The sequence below is a fragment of the Alosa pseudoharengus genome, unplaced genomic scaffold (genome assembly GCF_046254945.1).
Source record: "Alosa pseudoharengus isolate Yale_2024_CS ecotype anadromous, Long Island Sound unplaced genomic scaffold, YU_APseudo_1.1 YU_APseudo_1.1_scf_8, whole genome shotgun sequence".
Classification (NCBI taxonomy): Eukaryota; Metazoa; Chordata; class Actinopteri; order Clupeiformes; family Clupeidae; genus Alosa; species Alosa pseudoharengus.
Genome location: NW_027468870.1, coordinates 23111924 through 23133606, shown reverse-complemented (window position 1 = coordinate 23133606; position 21683 = coordinate 23111924). Strand labels below are relative to the sequence as shown.

Below are 21683 nucleotides of genomic sequence, written 5' to 3'. Positions count from 1 at the left end.
TTTGTTCCACTTAGCAGTATAACTCTATGGAATTCTAAAACTTTGAAGCTCAATATCTCAGAACTACTCAGAACGTAGATAGAACCCTATAATTCTAAGGGGACGAAGTGCCAATTTCAAATGAAAATGTTTCCATGGACTAATTTTTGCTGTAGTGGCCATCTGCCGCGAAGTGCCTTGAGGACATACTGGTTTGTTCATCTAAAATGTCATGCCTCTCTCCCCTTTTATTTAAGGGTAGCAATACATATGCATGTGTGAACAAAAAATATTTTTTATCGGTCACAAGAGAAAACTGGATTTTACAGTTATTTTATAGTTTACACTATCGTTTATAAATATTAATAATGTGAGCAGCACAATCAGACTGCAAATACAGTCTGATTCATACAGTCTATTTATACAAAGTAGCCTATATCCAGTGAAATGTCTAGATCCAAGCTGTTTACAGATATCCTTTATTAACATATTAATATTTTAAGTATGTAAATGAAATTAAGAAATATTTCTGATACTTGATACTTGCAACATATTTATGCACATGGTATTATTAGTTTTATTTAGAATTATCACTATTTTTATGTATATCACATCTCCATCCTTTTGTGGAGGTGGTTTGGTCTTATCTGTGGATTACTTAGCACATTAAACCACATCTAAATAAAGACTGGCTTTGTTTTCCACAGGCTTGTTATAGTCAAAATGGTCATGCCACTTAAGAATTAAGTCCAGGTAGCAAAGCTGCTGTAACCCAATCACATTTGCACACAGGCACCAACATGGGAACAGGTGAAATGTGCAACATCTCAGGCAAGTGTACAGTGCCTGCCACAGACAGACAGACAGATAGTTAGATAGATACTTTATCATCATGATACAATGAAATTCTTACTTTGTGCATCCCACTCAGTAGGTATATAAGCATAATATAAGCATAATAAAATACTCTGTATAAAAGGTAGAGTATTAAGTATAAAAATAAAACGAGTGATATGATAGAGTGATGAGTGTCATGTGTGTCGATGTGGTGTGGTGGTTCAGTATAGTGTTAAGGTGTCTAAAGTCCAGTTAGTAACTTGCAAAGAGCAGTTACGTGAGGGGGGGGGGGTCCCTTGTTTTGATGGCACATGTATAAATTATAGTTGTTGGTGACTGTTTCTCAACCTTTGAGAATATGCTGGATGCTTGTCAGACTTCATGAGGACAAAGAATTTTGTGGGTGGGATGGGTGGGATCACTGAGGACATTCTTCCATTTAAGGATCCTCTTCTCCAATATGTCCTGGACAGGAGTTATGTCACTATGATCTTGTCGGCTAGCCTTACCACCCTCGCTTGTGCTGTGCTCATGCCAAACCACACAGCTATGCAGCAGGTTAGTGTTGTTGAGGATCTGTGATGACATGCCAAAAGTCTTAAGTCGCCACAGGAAGTACATCCTCTGGTTGGCTGTCTCTGCCAGCTGTGCCGTGTTCTTTATCCACTTTAAGTCTTGACATATGTGGATGCAAAGGAACTCACAACTTCTCATGTCCACATCCATCTTCTTGGTCTTGTGGATGTTCTGTGTGAGGTTGTTAGCCTCACACCATGTGACTATAGTGACACCTCCCTCCTGTAGGTGGACTCATCACTGCCCTTCAATGGTCCCAAGCCAATTTATTTTCATGCACAAGTCCTGAGAAATAGATAGTACATATTGTCTTTCACATGCATTGCATGAGTGTAGAGTACATGGGTGTACTGAAACAAATATCACTACCTATATGGTATTTCATATTCCACAGCAATGTTTTATATTCTTTTTTCATTGTTATGAATGATATTTCCCTCCATGAAAATGACTCACCGTTCTTTTTAAAACATTATTCAAACCATGATTCAATATGCAAACATGTTTCTTTTTTATTGTTGACGCTAGTTCCATTTTATAATCTGATGGGATGGTATCTACAACACAATCAGGTTGAAACACTTATTTCAACTTCCTTTCAATAACAGTGTAAAATCAAAATACTCCTCTAATGCAACTAATTATTTTGATGAATGACCATTCTCCTTATCTTCATGGTCACAGACTTAATCTGTACTGGAATGCCGTTTTTAGTCCAAGTTTCCCAGCGCATGTTTGGGATAGTGGCTTGATCCTGGTCCGACGGGGATCCGTTTAGATTTGCACGCCCACACTGGTTAAACCACCAGCCTGTGCCATTCTGATGGATACTACAGCTCTCCACGGCATTTCCGTCAAATGTGCAAGTTGGATTACATCCATCATTATCCACATCAGATGTGCTAAACGGCGCTGTTTCCTGATTTTCTTCTTGCTCATACCCACGGAAAGCATCACCTGCCAGATTGTATGTTTGTTTAAAATAAACTTAATGTGTTTAAAATATTTCAGTTTGCAGAAATGTAGTTTTGACACTAAATGAATCTCAAACATATTACCTGCACTGCCAGCGTATCTCCCAAGATGAATTCTGAAGAAGTTGGTCTCATCTTCAATCCAAAATTTGTCATAAGAAGCATACGCAGTGGAGTCATCTTGTGAAACGAAGGCAATGTGGAGTTGGAAAGGGGTCTGTTTTTGGCTGACAATATTGAATATCTTCCTTAGACCTAGCCAGTGTTCTCCTACACCAAAACAAAAGACAAAAAAGGCACAAATTTGAGTTGCAGCTTATTCATTCAGAGACTTTTCTACAAGGGAATGTGGAGCTCTGACCTGGCAGGTGGCCAAATCCATTGATATAGTCTGACCACGGTCGTTTAAAGTCAGTAAGACCGTCAGTCCTCCTTTGCACAACAGTCCACCCACCATCCATGTAATCCATCTCACAAAAAACCTACAAAACAAACGTTTGCATTTTATATCTTCAGCAATTCAGTAATTAACAACAATAAGTGCTAGCATGTTGCATTTAACTATTGAAAAAGAAAAACACTGCTGTGGTCTAGACAAAATAGTCTTAATGAAAAAATAATTATGTATGAAAACAATATATTTACATGTTTATTTACATTTCACTTTATTCTTGTAATCTTGAAGTAATAAGAGAGTTACTTAAAAGGCAGCTGTTTACAAAATCATCAGCATATTAGCCACTATTTTCCGAAATTGTTTACCTCAAATGGATACTCTATATTTTCTGGATGGATTATATAGATCCCACTAGGTATTTTGGAAACGGATGCATCGAGTGTCTCTTTTATGTCACTACAATCCCGTCCTGGGAAATTGACAAAAAATGCAAACATTGACAAAAGCGACAGATTGAAGGAACTTCATATTGGTTATAACATTGAACATCTACAACAACACTCTGTGGGCTATTACCATGGGATTGTACTGGCTTCACTGATAATGTTTCAGTGTTGCTCCGCTGAACCTCCAAGCTGAGTGAGCTAACTTTTGATGTGAGTTCCATCACCTTGAAATGCAAGCATCAATCATTTAAATGTTCATGGAAATCTTGTCATGCAAGAGTGTTTTCAACAAATTGCGCATTGGATATGGCTGTACCTGGTTGGAGAGTAATTCTAAGGATTTTTGCTGTTCATCAATTAAATCTCTGATCATCTTTCTAGTACTCCTTGTGTATGAAACAATTGAATGCTGAAGGTCACCTAAAACATTCAGGATAAAAGACATTACACTTAAAGATGCTCATTATGTAAGAACGACCACTAGTGTTTAAAACGAGCATTGCCGTCCAAAATAAAAACATTTGAGAGCATTTAAGGTGCCCTAAACCTGGGTTAGTTAACTCAGAGTAGGTGGTAAACCTCCTAATAGAAGAGCTGTGGCTAGGGCTGGGCGATATATCGGTATTACGACTCGGACCGATATATTTTTGAAAACGATATGTAGTTGAGACATTATCGTAATACCGGTATTATGTCAAATAATGGGCCATTTTATCAAAGCCACTTGCTCTTCTGTGCTCAGACCATTCAGATAGCCGCAGCTCTGCTCAACTGCGCCCCTTGCGTGTGCACGTTCTCCCTCGCAGCACTACAAACTTTCAAACATGACGGACACTGAGTCAGATTTTGTTTACCTTGATCAGAGGTTGGTGCTGATGCCTATTCCGTCGGCACATCAACGGCTAGACCGAGAATTCTCGTTGTGAAATCAAAATTCCACTGGAGCTCCAAGCGGTTTTGTACACGCAGATTTAAGTTACAACACTGTTTAGCAGCTACAGCTCTTCGACTCACGGTAAAATGTCATTTTTGGTACATAGCCTAGCTAATTTAAATACACTGATGAATGGTTGCGTTTAGCGACAGTAGCAGATGTAAAGTCCTCAGGGAGACAACATAAACGCTGATTTTATTAAGCGGATATGCACGCGACTCGCGAGCAGTTAGGGCATATTTTTTATGATTCCTGAAACCCCATTCAATCGTGCATAGGGATTTTTCTTACTAACCGGAACATGCAAAAATGAACGCATACAAAACGACGGTAGCGTCTATCACACTCTTGATGAGTGACTCAGTTACGTTGTTTAAGTAGCCTAATTTCTAAAAACTTTTTTTGTTGTTGATAGCAACATGTCTAGGCCATCATAGTCTACATTTGCTTGTCATCTAGGCCCTATCAAACCCTTACAGGTAAAAAAACTGCATTGTGTGACAAAACTGCAGGTTTTTTCAATATTGTTGTGCCCAAAATAGCCTATTGCATTGTGCAGTACAATGTAGGCCTGCGTTGTCAGTCAGGGTCAACTTTTGGTCTTTTGTTATTTGCGCAGCTTTATCAGAGCAACTGTAGCCTATGCCTATTGTAGGCCTATGTTATTGTTTACACTTCTTTGCACAGCTTAGAGCAGTCTGAAATTAATATAATTAAAACTGGCTGTGTTGTCATAATTGTTGTGTTGAGTGAATATATGAAGCACTTTGCTCTTTCTGTTTGAAATATCAATATCGTATCGATATCGTATATCGCCAATCAGCCCCAAAATATCGGGATATCAGTTTTGGTCCATATCGCCCAGCCCTAGCTGTGGCTTCATTCTCCTAACAAAACAATACCATAGGGCTCTTGTAGGAGGTTTACCACTTACTCTGAGTTAATTTACCCAGGCTTATCACTAAACCACGTACTTGGAATACCCCCCAGGTTACACCAGGCTGTTTTTGTTGGCTTTTTTGAAGCCTGTCTACAGAGACCGCGTATTTTTACAGTTTTACATGTACATTTTTTACATGTTTGCTGTATGTGACAAAAAGGTTTTAGCTTAGAAACCATGTAACATCTAATTTAGCTAATCTGGCAATTCAAAGGTCAAAATGCTTGATTGGTAAATTGGCGGAGGGTGGCGCAGCAGGCCAAAATGCAAAATCAAAACAAAAACAGTAATTGCAGTCTGCAAATGAAAGTTTGAATTATGAATATTCTGGCTGTATCATTGTTGTTAGTGAAGCCAGTATTTGAAAATAACATGTTTTTTTAATCTCTGATTGCATATTCTGGTAATTTTATGATTTATTACAATAGATGTCTTACTTATAACACCTTTACTTGTACTTTACATTTCTAAAGTACATAAATGTCATTAAATATGTAGCCTACAGCTTGTTCTCTATACTGTAAGCAAAACATCCACGTTGTGTAGACTAATGTAGGTGACACCTTGTCTGTAACATACATACTACATAGAGAGTGCCTTTCCTCCTTCATGAACTTAGCTGCCAGTTCACAAGGCATTGTACACTTTTCTCCATACTTGGCCGCAGGGGGATTCTTGTCACTTTTGAGAGTGACATCATGGCCATCATCATCATCAGTTATCTCCAGAGACTGATTTGTAGTTGCATTGTCTGAGCTCTGTTTCAGAACACAATAAAACAAAACACTGCTTTATAAGATAGCCTACACAATCACACATATCTGTTTTTTACCGTAAGGTTCAGTCACCTATCTTTACTAATTACATTGATTTCATTGTTATGTAACAAAGACAATATTTAAAAGGGGAAATGAGCATTTTTTTAATACAAATATGTCTCATTCAACAGTTATTAGACATAAGCCTATTTTAAGTTGGCTGCTAAAACATACAACTAAGGCAGAACAATTGTTACAAGACATGCTGATATTGTTTTTGTATTACCCAAATAAATGCACCAAAAAGACTAGGCTACACATTTGCTTAAGAAATAGTCCTGCAGGCCAAATATAAGAGGGAGAACTTACAGTAGATGGAGGTAAAACAGGTAACAACAGCAGTGACACCAAAATGATCCAAATCATGTTAAATGGTCAAGAAGCCCTGCAAATAGCTTGAGGGTATTTCTCTGTCATTGGCGAGAGCAGAGAAAAGGTAAGGGATGTAGGCTACCTTTAGCCAGCCCACTTTCTCTAACCTACATCAGTCAAAAGAATTCCAGCTATAATATCAATAGTTAACTGCTCTTGTCTGACTGCTTGACAACATCCTGTACAGCCTATTAAAACCAGATGTGAAAGGAAATTTGACACTCCATCTCCATGTCCCCCAGTGGGCAGCAGCAGGGTTTCAAGGTTGTCTGCAGCCACATGCATTCCTTCCGCTTGATAGATTATGCCCGAGCTCCTGAAGTCCATCCAAGCTTTTGAGGATAGTAGCATAGACCTGTGTTGAAGTTGCTATTGGAAACCATATGTCGTTTTAAGTGTCTTTTTTATAGATAAGATGGCAATGAGAATTCTGAGATTCAAAACATTTGAATTCATTTCTCTAACAAAGCCAAGACCATACCGCTAAAAATAATATTAGGCTAGGCTACTAGACTTCAGTGATGTTCAGCAAAACTTCTCCACCAACTGGCGCACGCGCCGAAGAATGTGTGGACCGTTTCCATAGTGATCCGCTTACAACATCATGGCTGGGGAACAGATAACCTTTGATCAGAAATATGTCTTCAATTTACTTTCTAACAAAAACTTCCCTTTTCTCCAAAATCCTGAAATTTCGAGACGCTTCCTGAAATGGTAATAGTTCATTCTGTCAGTAGTTTATTGATGAGTGACGATATCTGTTTAGTTTCAGCGCTATTTGCTCACAAACTTAAGGCAAAATGTAATGTTATACGCCATTGGGTAAGCTATCGATAACGTTAGCAGAACATAGTGTTACTTATTCCACTGCTTGGTTGAATTTCCCATTGTCCTACGTAATTTAGTACGATCATTAACCGTATGTTATTTGCACACCTATGAAGTAGATCCATTTTTTTGGCCGTATCACACTTGTATATTAATTCGCCGAACTCGTTGTGAAGTTTAAATGAACTGTCGCGTTGCATCCGAGCTGTGAAATGCAGACGTTCAAAACATGGCAACATTGTAGCATATGACAGAGGTGGCTTTTACCTAGCTAGATGGATGACAGCAGGCTGAGTAAAATAGCGATGTTTCAAAGCTAAAGTTCATCAGAATCTTGGGATACGCCTGCTTGACAACGGGAGAGATAGAACTAACGACTGGCCTTTGGCCGTAGCAACCATGGTAGCAACCATCCATTTAGAACTAACCAAAGATTCTAGAGCAGGAAATGAACACAACGCAAGTGGCAACAACAGTAGAATAAGCGGGATAATGGACTCCATGGTCATACGGTGGTCTGTTCACAGAAAATAATGCACTTACGATATCCGCTTCGCGTCGGGGCCGTTTTACAACCTCGACCGTGCATTAATTCCTTTAATTAAGTCAAAGTAGGCCTATAAATGCACCTTGTCAAATATTACTCCAACACAATTGAAAGTTGCTAAGGCAGATTTTTACTAAGCTGAAGTACAGAAGTACTTGCTTTTAAAAATACTGTAGCGATCTCACCCTCAGACAAGATTCACCTTTGGCCAGGACGGCCATTTATTGGAACAGGAAGACTCTTACGGGCACAGACAGCTACATAGGGCAACACAGGGGTAGTCTCAGCCGCACATGCTACACACAATAAGGGTTTACCACACACATCAACACGAGGATAAGCACATGAGGTACAACTAAAGAGACTAACACGCTAACAAATACACAACATGCTAAACGTAACTACAACTATTATAACCGACATTACACATTCTACCATTCACTCGCACTGCATTCTGGGAGACACTCATTCAACGTTAAACATGTACATCCACCGACGCTACAATACTTAAGCATTCAAAAGTACAAGTCCGCTGCGCGTCGGGGTCCGGTTCGCCCTGTCGGGAGTGGAACTTATTATGACCGCCGCTAGCGAAGCGGTCATATAGGGATTGTCAAAGTTTTTTTTTTTTTTTTTCGTCATCTACTTACTGAAATTTTGGTCAACGATACCCGGGGCACCGAAACACCGGGGCACATGACATTTGGTGGGTATGTAGCCCCACTAGACTTTTACGGAAAATTTTCGTTTGGTCCCCGGGGGCCACTCCCCCTCCGCGCTGGGCCCCCCGAAACCCAAAAAATGCAGTTTTTCCTAAATAACTACCTGAACCGTGGCACCGAGGATGAAGACATTTTTATGGTATGTTGGTCTCAAGGGCCCACATCAACCTAGCCCATAATCACTCATTTGTGATTTGCACCCCCCAGGTAAAAAATGAAAATGCAATATCATTCTGCTTTAATCGCCCCTCTCTTCAGTAAAGACGTTCAGAACTGCACCAAATTGTATGTGTATGATTAACCTGACATTCTCTGGGGGTATGCCAAGTTTCGTAGAATTTCATCCATGGGGGGGGGTCTAAAAAATTAAGTTATGTGTACATTTAGTGACTGTACACTCATTGGCCTGTAGATGGTGGTGCACACATATACACATGCACACACACACACAGGCACCCACATACTATCAGTATTAGAACGGCCGATACATAATTACAAATTCAGTAGGATTAAAAGAAAGCCAAAATAAATATTCATCATCATCATCATGACTGCATTTCCAGTATTGGCGATAAGTAGTCGTTTGTCCACTAGATGGCGCATCGTTGCAGTGAGACGTAATTTTGTTGGAAGTTAATCTAAAGTGGGTTGGAAAGACACTAAGCTTCCTACAAGGACAAGACTGTAGGATACAGTAGTTTACCGCAGAGAACGTCTAAGGTAGGATGATTTCTGCATGACATGTAATTCCCATTTCCTCTTGAAGCCGAAATAAATCTGAGAATGTTTATCGGACATGCTTGTTTTTTACTGCAGGTAGGCTACGTTAATCCTATCAATAGCAGAACGTAGGTAAAATAATGTTACCATTAGCATGGTTGAGTGATGGAGGCCAATTTGATTATTGATGTATTTGTAGAAAACCATAAATGCGTTTATAGGCTACCAAGCAAATCGATAACAGCACTAATTGTATCTTTCGACTGTCATCTCATTTGCTTATGACCATAACCTAGGCTACTAACAGGAGCTAAGTGAGTTAACCACAACACGTTCGCTACGTGATGTTTTTTTAATGGAAAATATATAGGCTACCTGAAAGATGCAGGCACCTGTCTATGATGCACCCTAAACACCGGGCTGGGACATTTCAGCTCAAGGTCTCAAAAAGCATCTGAGTCAACGTTCATTCCCAAACACCCATATAGACTACTTCAATCCTCTATTTTCAAAGGTGATTCAAGTAAGGACGAGCATGGCTCAAAGTAAAGTAACTGAAACTACATAAATTCGTCAAAGTGAATAATTTGTGTCAACTCGCCGCAATGTAGATTTATTAACGCACCCGTGATGATCTACATCTCCATTTAAACCAGATGTTTTAGAGCGCACGTTGAGATGTATTCAGGGCAGGGCTGTACCTACACATATTTCTTGCACGTGCTACAAAAATCATTCTTTGCGATGGATGATTTAGTACCAACGTTACACCGGTCAGATACAGTTTTGCCTTTGGATATTCCGTGAGACTGAGGCGCTTTTTGTTTGTTCGAAGTGCGTGTTTAGGGTGTGAGAGGGGAGTCGATGTGCTTTGATTCCAGCTTGGTAGTTGTAGTCTATGCGATTAAAAAACACGTGTGTGTGAAGTATCCAAACAATGATAACGCTTTCATTATGGCTGCTTTAGCCACAGACCTTGAGCTACTGTACAGTGGGATGGGTTCCATTTAGAAGTGTCCACTTCATTCGCCCTTTCCGTGATTCACAGCTACGTGAAATGTATTACTACTGATATGCAAAACTATTAACTTTTCGCCAAGAGGTGGCAGCTTGATACTGTAAGGTGTAAGCCATTGGTTCCAACGGAGATTTTATTTGGGTCGCCAGCATAGCCTAGTGACAATTTGTGTTGTGTAATAGGCCTAGCATAGGGCCTACCTTATATAGCTTATAGTTTGTTAACAGTCACGGTTTTGTCATAACTCCCTCTATGGATTTTTGCATTTAGAATAGCTCTAAAACCGGGGGGCGAACACGTCGCAGGGGGGGCGCCAGTGCGTGGATATCTCAATCGCAAAATTAAACAATATTTCTATCGGGCGCCTACCATGGACTAGGCTGGGTGAAAATCAAAAGATTGCGTCAAAAGATTGAGCTTAACCATGGACCTCATCATGGTTGCAAAATGCAAGGGAACATGAATCAGCGTATTATTTGCACAAACAATAACGGACAGTAGCTCTTCAACTTTGCCCGTTAAAATGTGTATGAACAGTCTCGCAACGCATTTCATGAAGGCCATTTTGGACATGTCAGTTATTTGCACCACTGGGTAAAACGGCATTTTGTTTTAGACTACTGGTATTTAATTTGTGCATTGACAATAAAGCTGAATATCATTTGAACTAGATGACTAAACTTATGCATATGTAGAAGAAGAAACATTCACAAAAATCCATGACATGACTTATTTAATAATAAATAAATAAATACATTATGCTGCTACCTTCTGCTTTTCCCAAATACAATGTAGCCTACAGGTGTACCTTTCATCAGTCCAGTTGCAATGGATGGACTGTGATGAACTGCCCTACTTGTGATTGTTTAGAGATTTTAAAGGTTTTATAACAATGTTACAGATTTTTTGGCCCAGAAACAAATCTATTCACCTTTGCAGCTATACATTTCAATGATATAGGATGGCCCGCCAGGCTACCAGTAGGCTACTTTGTGTGCGGAATGTGTGCAAACACACATTCCAAACAAGAATACACAAAAGTTTCAAGAGTGGGGGATGGAGAAGAAGATGGAGACAAATTCATTAATATGATTTATTTTCGCGGAATGGATGTGCAGGACTGAGCGGCGGTCATATTTTGTACCGCTACGCGGTACATCTAGTTTTCCCAATAATTACATTATCCCTTACAGTACTTATTTTCATGTCTATCGATAGGGTAGAGTGGGGGAAAACGCCCCCCTTAAGGAATATGTGATACTAGGCCTACTGTGAAACAAAAAGCTAAATATATGTAGAATTGCTATCCTAGTTTTGAGTGACAATGTCATGAATTATAAACCAAATATGAAAATTGTCCAGAGTTAACAGTTAATTAGTATTTTAACAACAACAAAAATTGTGCAAAAGGGGCGTTTTGCCCCAGCGATGGGGTAAAACGCCCCCCAAGGGTGGGGTAAAATGCCCCCACCCTGTCAAAGCAATGCCTCATACATTAATAGCAAAACCAAAAGTAAACAACTAAAGTAAACAAAATATATTGTGAAGCAATAAAATATCATCAATAAATTGATTACAAGCTACTATATTTGATCAATATATTGGCAATAGACAACTTTGTTTTAGTGACTGCTGAATATTAGAACACTTGCCTAAAAATCAATTTTTCTTTTGTTTTCTTCAAGTACAGAGCATGCATCCATTTTATGTTGGGTACTTATACATTACTATTGTCAACATAGTGCATAGAAATAAAAACAACAACATTTTACTTCATCTAGTGATTAGTTTGTGAAATATAGGGGGGGGGGGGGCGTTTTACCCCAAAGGGGCGTTTTCCCCCACTCTACGTGTTTTTTATTGTCTATGGTTTCAGCTTCTCTTTCAAGCATTCGTTCACCCCCTCAGAAGAGGTAACTTTAGTTAAAATACCTCACTCATGCTATCAGAGAACCGGGGTTACGATCGTGACCTTAAGTTTTAGATGCTTTTATGCGTGCAATGCCATAATGTTACAAACTAAATTACAGACATGATACATTAGGGTATTACTATTACTATGCAATATTAACTTTGTAAAACTTAATGTACGGCTGGATAATGTTAGCTCAATAAGTTCATTTGCAGGGGTGGACAGTAACTAGCCTAAGTACATACTTGATAACCTAGGCCTTTAGGTCACTTAAGTATGATTTTGGAGTATCTGCACTTTACTTGAGTATTAATGTTTTTGGTAACTTGTAACTTTTACTCAATTACATTTGAAATGCAAATGCTGTACTTGACTCCGCCACATTTGAGATATTAGACTGGTGCCAAAATCCAGAATTGTGACACCCACAGGGATTTTTGAGACAAAGTTGGCAACCAGTCTTACTTACTTTGTCAATTTGGATGTGCTGAATTAAAATCTGCAATATGACAAGCTCTATCAGACCTCTGGTGACCTCTAGAGGTCATTGAACTTTGGGGCTGTAAGCGTCCCAGCTGAACCCAGTTTCTCAGCTTCATAAGCAAAGAAATGTACTAAAATATTAGTTAACAAATGGCCTTGTTTGGTAAATTGTTGTGCTGAATTCACTTTTTCTTTTGCCTATAGGCCTATAGATTTAACTTCATTTTTATTTTATTGTCCCAAAGAGAATATGAACAGACAAAAAACAAATAGACAGGAACAAGACAAAACAAAACATTAACTGCCAGTCCATGTGCATTTCACATTTTTTTCCCAAAATGGCCACCATGAGAATGGCTAGGCTGTGACATTAGTGTGCTTAGTCGTCCTTTTACACTGTGTGCTGCAACGGCATGTAACAAGATTGATAACAGCCTGAGGCACAGAAGGAAGGGAAGTGAGAAGCAAAAGAGCGTCTTTCTCAATTCGACCACCCCATAGTTTCCGGTGGAGGCAGTGCAGGTCTTAGTTGATTTGCTTGGAGCCATACAGCTGCTTGGTAGTGCGCCCTCTTGATATGGAATGATAATGCATCATGGCTTGGGGGCAATCTCTCCAAAGGAACAGCCTGAGCAAATAGAGGCCCTGGCACTGTTTGATGACGTGCATGAGCCAGCTTTGAAAACCTTGCAAATGAAGGCTTCCACATCAGCACAGGTGGTACTGCTTAATTGTAGGTCACCTATGCCAAGACTATGGTGCCCAATGAAAACTTTGAAATGGGATTTTTTTTAGTGTTCTGCCAAGACAGAAGTACCGTAGTATCGCATCCTGTGATAGCATGAAAGGCAGGCAGGGCATTGCAATAATGCAATAGACCATATTGAAGTTAATTTTTTCCAATATCATAGCTAGATCTTTACATCAGTAAATGATTAATAAACTGCTAAATAATTGCATTTTGCATTACAACACATTAAAAAGGACAAATACTTGTACTTTTGAATACTTAAGTATTTTTAAAAGCAAGTACTTCTGTACTTCAGCTTAGTAAATATCTGACTTAGCAACTTTCACTTGTGTTGGAGTTATATTTGACAAGGTGCATCTATAGGCCTACTTTAACTTAAGTAAAGGAATTGTGTGCTTTGTCCACCCTTGTTCATTTGGAAATCATATTCATGAGTTTAATTTCATTAAATAGGCCTACATGATAAATACATGAATTACTCATGACAGGTCAATGTTGGGGAGAATATCAGCCCAGGCCTTTAACTTCGACCAAATGTTTTATCCATACAAAAAGGAGGAGTTTGTTTTGGTAAGTGTAACCTTGGAATTGGTATGATACAGTAGTGTTCGAAAATGTTTATCAAAGAAGCATATTTTTGAAGGATTTATCTCTGTTTTTATATTAAGGATTTTTTTCAAGACCCTTGCGTGATGGAGAACTTAAAGGTCTTACAGTCTGGATATTGGACATCCCTAGGTATGACTGTTGTTCTGATTTGAGAACTGATTGGAGAAAAACCAGAGATGTAGATGGTGCATAGCCTACTCTGTGATTTCATTGCCATAATCATTTACTTACCATTGTTTTCACAGGTAGTAAAGTGACTCGTGTGGATGTTGAGGTTATCCCATGCTCAAAGGTTTCGATGGATATTTTTGACCCTCTGAATTCTGGTGGAGTATTGCGACCATCTGGACACATAGTGAAGTGTTACCATGAAATTTATGGAGACTTTGATGAGTTGAGAAATGTATGCCTGATTGTATTCATTCATGTATTCGATTTATTTGTTAGAATGTAGTTTTTTTGTAAGTTTGAAATGAATGGATCAATGACAAGATGCCCACATTTCTACTTCCGCAAGCTACGATTTTATATAGTCAAGTCAAGTCAAGTCAACTTTATTTATATAGCGCATTTCATACACAGAGGTCATTCAATGTGCTTTACATAAACAAAAGCAAACAGGAATAGCTGATAAAAGCATAGAAGGGCAATAGTCAAAGAATAGTTTAAGAAGTAAAGAATAATAATACAATAATAATAATAAGAAAACATAAAACACACAAGGTCATGTACATAAAAGCATAAAAGGGCAATAATTTAAAAGTGTTTAAAAAAGTAATAATTAAAACTTAAAAAACAACATATAAACTATTAAAATGTTAAATATCATATATAACATATAAATATAATATAATATATATAATATAACATATAAAATGTTAAAATGACTTTCCCAGATTTAGAAATGTAAAAAATAAGTGATCAGTTAGCAGAAAACATCTGAGAAAAGTTTGGTATTAAGTCTAGATTTGAAACTGGCTACAGTTGGGGCAACTTTGATCTCATCTGAAAGTTGGTTCCAGAGCTGAACTGCATAGCAACTGAACACTGCTTTACCATGTTTAGTTCTAACAGTAGGTTTTACTAACAAGTATTTCTGCTGAGACCCGAGAGGTCTGGAAGGTGTGTACTGCTGAAGCATGTCTGCTAGGTAATTTGGCCCCGTTCCATTTAATGATTTATAAACAAGCAGAAGTGCTTTAAAGTCAATTCTGTGACTTACTGGAAGCCAATGCAGGGACTTAAGTATTGGAGTAATGTGGTCAATTCTTTCAGTTTTTGTGAGAACCCTAGCCGCTGCATTTTGTATCATCTGAAGCTGTTTGATAGTCTTTTTAGGAAGGCCTGTGAAAAGCCCATTGCAGTAGTCAACCCTACTGTGGTTGAATGCATGAATACGTTTTTCTAGATCATGTTTAGACATTAGCCCTCTAAGTTTGGCAATGTTTTTGAGGTGGTAAAAAGCTGATTTAGTTATTGCTTTCATGTGGCTGTTTAAATTTAGATCACTGTCAATTATGACACCAAGATTTCTAACAGTATCCTTTGCTTTAAGCCCTTTAATATCAAGGAGAGTGGCAACCTTAAGTCTTTCCTCTTTTTTACCAAATATAATTACTTCAGTTTCTTCTTTGTTCAACTGAAGAAAATGTTGAGACATCCAGTTGTTAACCTTGTCAATACACTGACAAAGAGATTCAAGGGGACCATAGTCATTAGGTGAAAGAGCTAAGTAAAGTTGGGTGTTATCGGCATAGATATGATAGGAAATCAAATTGTTTGTGATGGTTTGTCCTAGTGGGAGCAAAATAGAGGTTGAATAATAGTGGCCCCCAGATTGATCCCTGGGGGACACCACAGGTCAAGGACGTTGGCGTAGAGGTACAGTTGCCGATGACAACAAACAAACTCCTTTCTTGTAGGTATGATTTGACCCAGTTGATGACTATACCTGAAAGTCCAACCCAGTGCTCTAATCTGTGTAGTAATATGTTGTGATCAACAGTGTCGAAGGATGCACTAAGGTCCAATAACACTAGGACTGATGTTTTGCCTGCATTTGTATTGAGCCGTATGTCATTTAAAACCTTAATAAGAGTTGTTTCAGTGCTGTGATTTGCCTGAAAACCTGACTGAAAGTAATCAAAATATCCATTTAATGTTAGGAAGGTGGTTACTTGATTAGAGACTATTTTTTCAATAATGTTGCCAATAAAAGGTAAATTGGATATGGGCCTGTAGTTGTTTAGAATGGTGGCATCGAGGTTATTCTTCTTGAGAAGGGGCTTTACAACAGCTGTTTTCAAGGACTTGGGAAATGTGCCAGACAGTAATGATGCATTTACAATGTGAAGCACATCTGCTGCTATGAGGTGAAGAACAGATTTTAAAAAATGTTAGGTAGAGCGTTTCATAGTCTATCAAACTAAACTCTGACATAAAGTTAAGTACCCCTTCCCTTGACCCTGGAAGTTCCAGATGTTGAGTAAGTTGTTGAGAAGATATGTTCAGTCTGATTTGATCTATTTTGCCTTTGAAAAAAGATGCAAACTCATTACATTTATTAGTTGAGACAAGTTCAGGTGCTAATTGTGACGGGGGGGGGGGGGGGGGGGGTGTTAACTTCTCCACAGTTGAAAATAGTATGCGAGAGATATTTGAGAAGAAAGACTGTCTTGCTTTGCTTATTTCAGAATTATACATGCGGACCATGTCTTTATGGATTTCATAGTGGATCTAAAGTTTGTATTTGCGCCATTTTCTTTCGGTCTTCCTACACTCTCTTTTTAGGATTTTAATCGCTGGATTTTGTTTCCATGGTGCTTTCTGCTTGTCCTTAACTGTCTTGAATTTGAATGGAGCATCATCCATAATATTAGCCATTTTTAGTTAAAATGACCCAACAGATAATCTACTGAGTTCACTAGATGTCTATGAGAAAAAGGTCTGTATTGGTCAGAGACATAAATCTCACATCACTTCCACTGACCAATGTACATACAAAAAAATACAAAGTTGACTGATTTTTATAGAATGAAAGTGGCAAAATGTCTTGGGTAAAACAGTCAATGGAGAGTTAATGAAGACAAATGCCAGAAAAATGATAAAAATGGTTTTAAAATGATTAACTTTTATCCTTGGCATATTTGTACAAGTCTCTAGGTAAACATTTTAAAGTATTGACTTGTATTGGTAGACCCATAAGAAATCGTACTGTTAATATCTAAATCACCAGGGCAACATGCAGTTTTTTGTAGTTTCTTTACTATGGAAGAATTACATTTTTACTATGAGTGTATCATTAACAATGATTTTAATATAACATGGAAATAACTGTTTTGCCAAATGACATTTATAAAGGACTGAATACAGTTACATAAAATGCAGTAAATTGTTATCTTATATAAGGGGCACCTACTACATTGAAAACTAGGCTACATACTGTATGTACATTCAGACAAAAAAAATTTTTTTTTTTTTTTTTTGTTGTTGCTGTTTTCATATTCTAAAATGTCACTGACTTGAATGCTCATATAACCTACATATCCTTAGCCTTACATAGTATTTCAGTGTTAATTATATTTTCTCTTCTCTAAGGTCTTGACTGTAGAGGACTCCGATAAATATGATCTAATAAGACCTGCTGATCGAGAAGAGTTTATCTTCAAGCTTTTCAAACATATATGTCTTGGTGGTGAACTGTGTCAGTATGAGGATAGTATCAATCCATACCTGGACACTGTGAAAGTAATCTATAAAGATTTAGTTAGGTAAGTTAGAGTAATTTCTATACAGTTAAATTGCTTGCATCCTGTACAGTTTTATCTGCTTGCTTCATCACTCTACTTGCCAAGGCAACTTATTTAAAGTATGCTAATGTTGCCATTACAGCTGGATGTTTACTTGGAAAAAAACTTAAACATAAACATTAACTTAAACTTAAACAATTAGATTATATCATATGCTGCTTTTCCTGTGTATGTTCAAAATTGTTAGGTGGCAAAAGCCAATATCAGTTGAATGCAAATGATGGGCAATTTAGGCTCATACATATTTTGTTTTCTGTTTTCTAGTGTGCAGAAAGACCGAGATACAAAACAAATCAACATTGTCTCGACCATTTTAAAAGTCTCCACTTATGTATGTATAAAGATTTATTTTTCCAAACCTTGGTTTATATATTACCTTTAATATTAGATCTTTAGACTTAAATATTAGATCTCTATGATTACATCACTGTCTTAGACTCCCATGGGATTTATGAAGAAATTATTTGTCTTACTGTTTTGACAGGATGCCTCTGGATTGTGCTATCCTGACAGTCTGAACTCGGAGCAAAGCTTTGCTTACCTCTGTGTTGATCCTCTCAAGAGGCATGTGTATGTCTTGTATCACTCCTTTGGCACTGGGCAGCTTTCATAGGCTGGTATACCACATCGCTTCAATCTGTATTAGATTGGGAGTTTATCACATAGTATTGCTGACCAGCTTAGTCGCGTAATGATATCCGTATGAGCTTGTGTGACATGTTAATAATACCTGCAAAGTATGTGTGCCAAACAGAGGAGAACAGTTGTGAAAATACAGGGCGCCACATGAGTTCAAATGTTGTAACGTTTGGCATAACTTGTGATAGCGAGCCAACAAAACATTGTGGAACTGTCTCTGGAACTGTCTTTGTTAAGTACAACTTCTGAATGTTTTATGTTTGGTGGCAGCATACAGACTTCAAGCATTTGTTCTGTGATGTCCAAGGTTCTTTCAGATGTAGATGCCAAACATGACATTACATAAAATATATGATGATACTGTATCTCTGCAACATTTCTACACCACTGTTGTAATATCACCAGCTAGGTACAAATATGTAGGTATTGTTTAACTAGTTCTAGTTTGTCTGCTTTTCCACACAAATGTCCTCTTTGTGTCAGTCAAGCACAAGAAGGCACTGTAATTGTCACATTACTGGCAGAGCTGTGAATAATAATAAAGAATCTGATTACACCTCTGACTATGGGTTTACTTACTAACTCATACTGGAATTTCTTAGTCATAACACTTAGTTTGGCTTACCATAAAAGGGCTCATTTCAGTTTAAATGCTCTACGTTTTAGTAAGACTCAGACAGCTGTGGTACGATACACTGGATCCTTATCAGCAGTGTAAAAGTTACATAGCTGTCCTGATTTTTCTGCATGCAACTGTGGACAAAGAGTACACAAAGGGATTTAAGTTATGACCAAATGAAACTGGCAGCTAATATTGGAGCAGCCACCCCCCACCCCTTATTTTTTTTTAAAAAACTAAACTAAATGAATTCAGATCATTAATGGAAAAAATACAGAATCAGGGCCGGCGCTAGCCATTTGGGTGCCCTAAGCACAAATGCTTGGTGGTGCCCCCTACCCCCAACCAACCAACCACCACCAAAGGAATAACAACCATTCAGCATTTCTTAGGTTCTCTTTATTTACAAAATCAGAGCTGACTTTAAAAGGCCCTCTCCGCACAATTTCCACACATCAGCATCTAAAATGTGAGCTGACCATAGAGCAGGATCAGTTGGAGGGGGCAGATATGTCTCTGCAGTGTCACTTGCTGATGGCCCCTCAGTGACAGGACTCACTCTGCCTTCAGAAGCAGATGCAGTTGTGTGTCGACTTGTATCTGTACCTGGGCTATTTGATGATTGTTGGTCAGGGCTGAGTGTTGTTGCAGAGTCTGCAGAGCTGGTTGGTGGCTGGTGTTGTGGACTAGAACTGATGGTTGATCTAATGATTCCTCCTGGCCTTGAGTTGCTCTTTGCATGTATCTTAGCATTGACCCTGCATTCAGAAATACAAGACAAAATATTCAGGGATTCTACTGAAATGCATTTTTGATTGAACCATCATACAAAGATATTGCACACATTAGGCTAGTCTTTTAGGTTTATATAGCCTAGGCCTATGTGTCACATGTGACACTATGTGAAAATGTAAATTCAAAACTCTATTTTACCTTTAAAAGAGGTCTGGGCAGAATATAATAATTCTGTACATAATTTGACAACTCTGTGAATATGGAAATCTACAAACACTGAGATTGTGTTTTTTTTTTCCACGTGACATGTGGAGAAAAAAAAAACCACAATCTCAGTGTTTGTAGATTTCCATATTCACAGAGTTGTCAAATTACGTACAGAATTATTATATTCTGCCCAGACCTCTTTTGTCGCCCTCTATGAACCTCTTGAAAATAACCACATAGAACAACTAAACTTATCTAAAGCTGTCTAATTTGGCAAAATCACATCACGTTCAGTTACAGAGTTTTTCCAAAGTTCACCTTAACAAGAGCCGTTTCCCACTCATCTAGGCCTACGTTATGAAAGTGTCACAGTAGCGTTACTTTTTCACTACACAATCAGATCGTTTGATCATAATTGATAACAAACGCCGAAAAAGCGTCCTGAATGCAAAGCAAACTAGGCTAATAGGCTAACGTTCTGACTATATCTGATGGCTAAAAGAAATAGCAAGCCCAGTTTAAGCATAATCAGAAATACCATTGCTAGCTAGCAACCTGATGAAGGATTGCTAGTCTTATGCACCGATTGCTAACGTTAACAGAAAACAGCCGAGTGTTGAATTGCATTCAATAACCCATGATAATCCATCCACATCCACAACGTAAAATAACTAGCTAGCCAGCATCAATCAATCAACGTAACACTTGAACATGAACATGGCTAGTAGGAGCTTACGTTACAACGTTTAAAGCATAGACATGCATACACGCAAGGGCCACAAAACTAACATTTTTCTTTTATTTAAAACATTGTCTTACCTGCAAGCTCCGCGCGAGTATCATCTGGCTGTCTCTTCTTTTTCTTTTTTTCCGCCCCCGACTCTTGAGGCCATGTCAAAGGTGTCTGTCTAAAGATTGAGCCATAATCGAACAGACCGCTGGGAGGTGGGGAGGGGGGCACCAGAGGGAGACACTTGGTGCCCTACACGCAGTGCGTGATGTGCGTGTGCGGAGCGCCGGCACTGTACAGAATAGGCCTACACAACAAAGCAATGAATCCAGAACTGTATTTGAAATGTTAAAAGATGATGAAGACATTTTCAGGCATGACTACACAAAGCTTTTTTTAAAATTATCTATCGAGAGGAAATGCCGACAACACCAATGAAAACAGTATGGTATAGTTTCCAATCATGGAACAACCCAGACAGAATGTTCCACTTCTGAAATGTCCCATACCCAATAATGACTCATGGTGCAAACTGCCTTTTTATTTTCAAGTTGATTTATGCTATAGACTACTTTTTGTGGGGATCACAGAGAAACTCTTGTACATTTATTTTGGTTATGCCTTTATACGAAACTATACTGTGGAGTAAACGGTCATACCTAATCTTATTTACCCTGATTTCGGGTGTTGGGGAAATGTACAAAAAAAAAAATATTTTACAGATCTCTCCATTAACATAAAACCATAGACTGTATGCAATAGCATAAATCAATATAGGTCAATCCTGTTGCAGTAATAAGGCTGTTAAAACACAAACACTATTCATACTTTATACATATGCTTTATACAAATAGTGATCTTTTTTTTCTTTCTTTTTTATTACAATAGAGTCCCGAAGCCATGACGTAGCGTTGCCAAGGCAGCAATTTCACTGGATCTAAACAAATCAATATACTAGAAATCACCATAGCGCTGGCTTTCTTAATATATTTCAATCATTTTACAACGTTTCTAAGACGTTAGTATATTTTTTGTACACTGTAGGAATCACATACTACAACATATATTCATACCAACACGA

The 21683-nt window shown here is 38.2% G+C and overlaps 2 protein-coding genes across 5 annotated transcripts; one reads left to right on the top strand and one right to left on the bottom strand.

The window, feature by feature from the left end:
- Window positions 1-1885: 1885 nt before the first annotated feature.
- angptl5 (angiopoietin-like 5) lies at window positions 1886-20983 on the bottom strand. Of its 3 annotated transcripts, XM_076273515.1 has the most exons (10): window positions 18937-18958; window positions 18214-18309; window positions 14095-14207; window positions 5667-5841; window positions 3526-3629; window positions 3340-3433; window positions 3129-3232; window positions 2728-2848; window positions 2451-2636; window positions 1886-2349 (listed from the first exon to the last, which is right to left on the bottom strand). In XM_076273515.1, the coding sequence occupies exons 3-10, from the start codon at window positions 14095-14097 to the stop codon at window positions 2030-2032; spliced, it is 1107 nt and encodes a 368-aa protein (XP_076129630.1). In that variant the 5' UTR covers window positions 14098-14207; window positions 18214-18309; window positions 18937-18958; the 3' UTR covers window positions 1886-2029. The 3 variants fall into 3 exon arrangements, 2 of the variants coding, with proteins under 2 accessions (XP_076129630.1, XP_076129629.1); XM_076273514.1 differs by lacking the exons at window positions 14095-14207; window positions 18214-18309; window positions 18937-18958 and adding an exon at window positions 6211-6717; XR_012984521.1 differs by lacking the exons at window positions 1886-2349; window positions 2451-2636; window positions 2728-2848; ... (4 more) ...; window positions 14095-14207; window positions 18214-18309 and adding exons at window positions 18320-18402; window positions 19537-19688; window positions 20692-20983 and having other exon boundaries at window positions 18937-19064.
- cfap300 (cilia and flagella associated protein 300) lies at window positions 6735-18939 on the top strand. 2 transcript variants are annotated; one of them, XM_076273517.1, is made up of 7 exons: window positions 6735-6987; window positions 13743-13824; window positions 13923-13992; window positions 14109-14218; window positions 17461-17633; window positions 17937-18003; window positions 18157-18939. In XM_076273517.1, exons 1-7 carry the CDS (start codon window positions 6878-6880, stop codon window positions 18283-18285), a joined length of 741 nt encoding a protein of 246 aa, XP_076129632.1. In that variant the 5' UTR covers window positions 6735-6877; the 3' UTR covers window positions 18286-18939. The 2 variants fall into 2 exon arrangements, with proteins under 2 accessions (XP_076129632.1, XP_076129631.1); XM_076273516.1 differs by having other exon boundaries at window positions 14109-14266.
- Window positions 20984-21683: the final 700 nt, after the last annotated feature.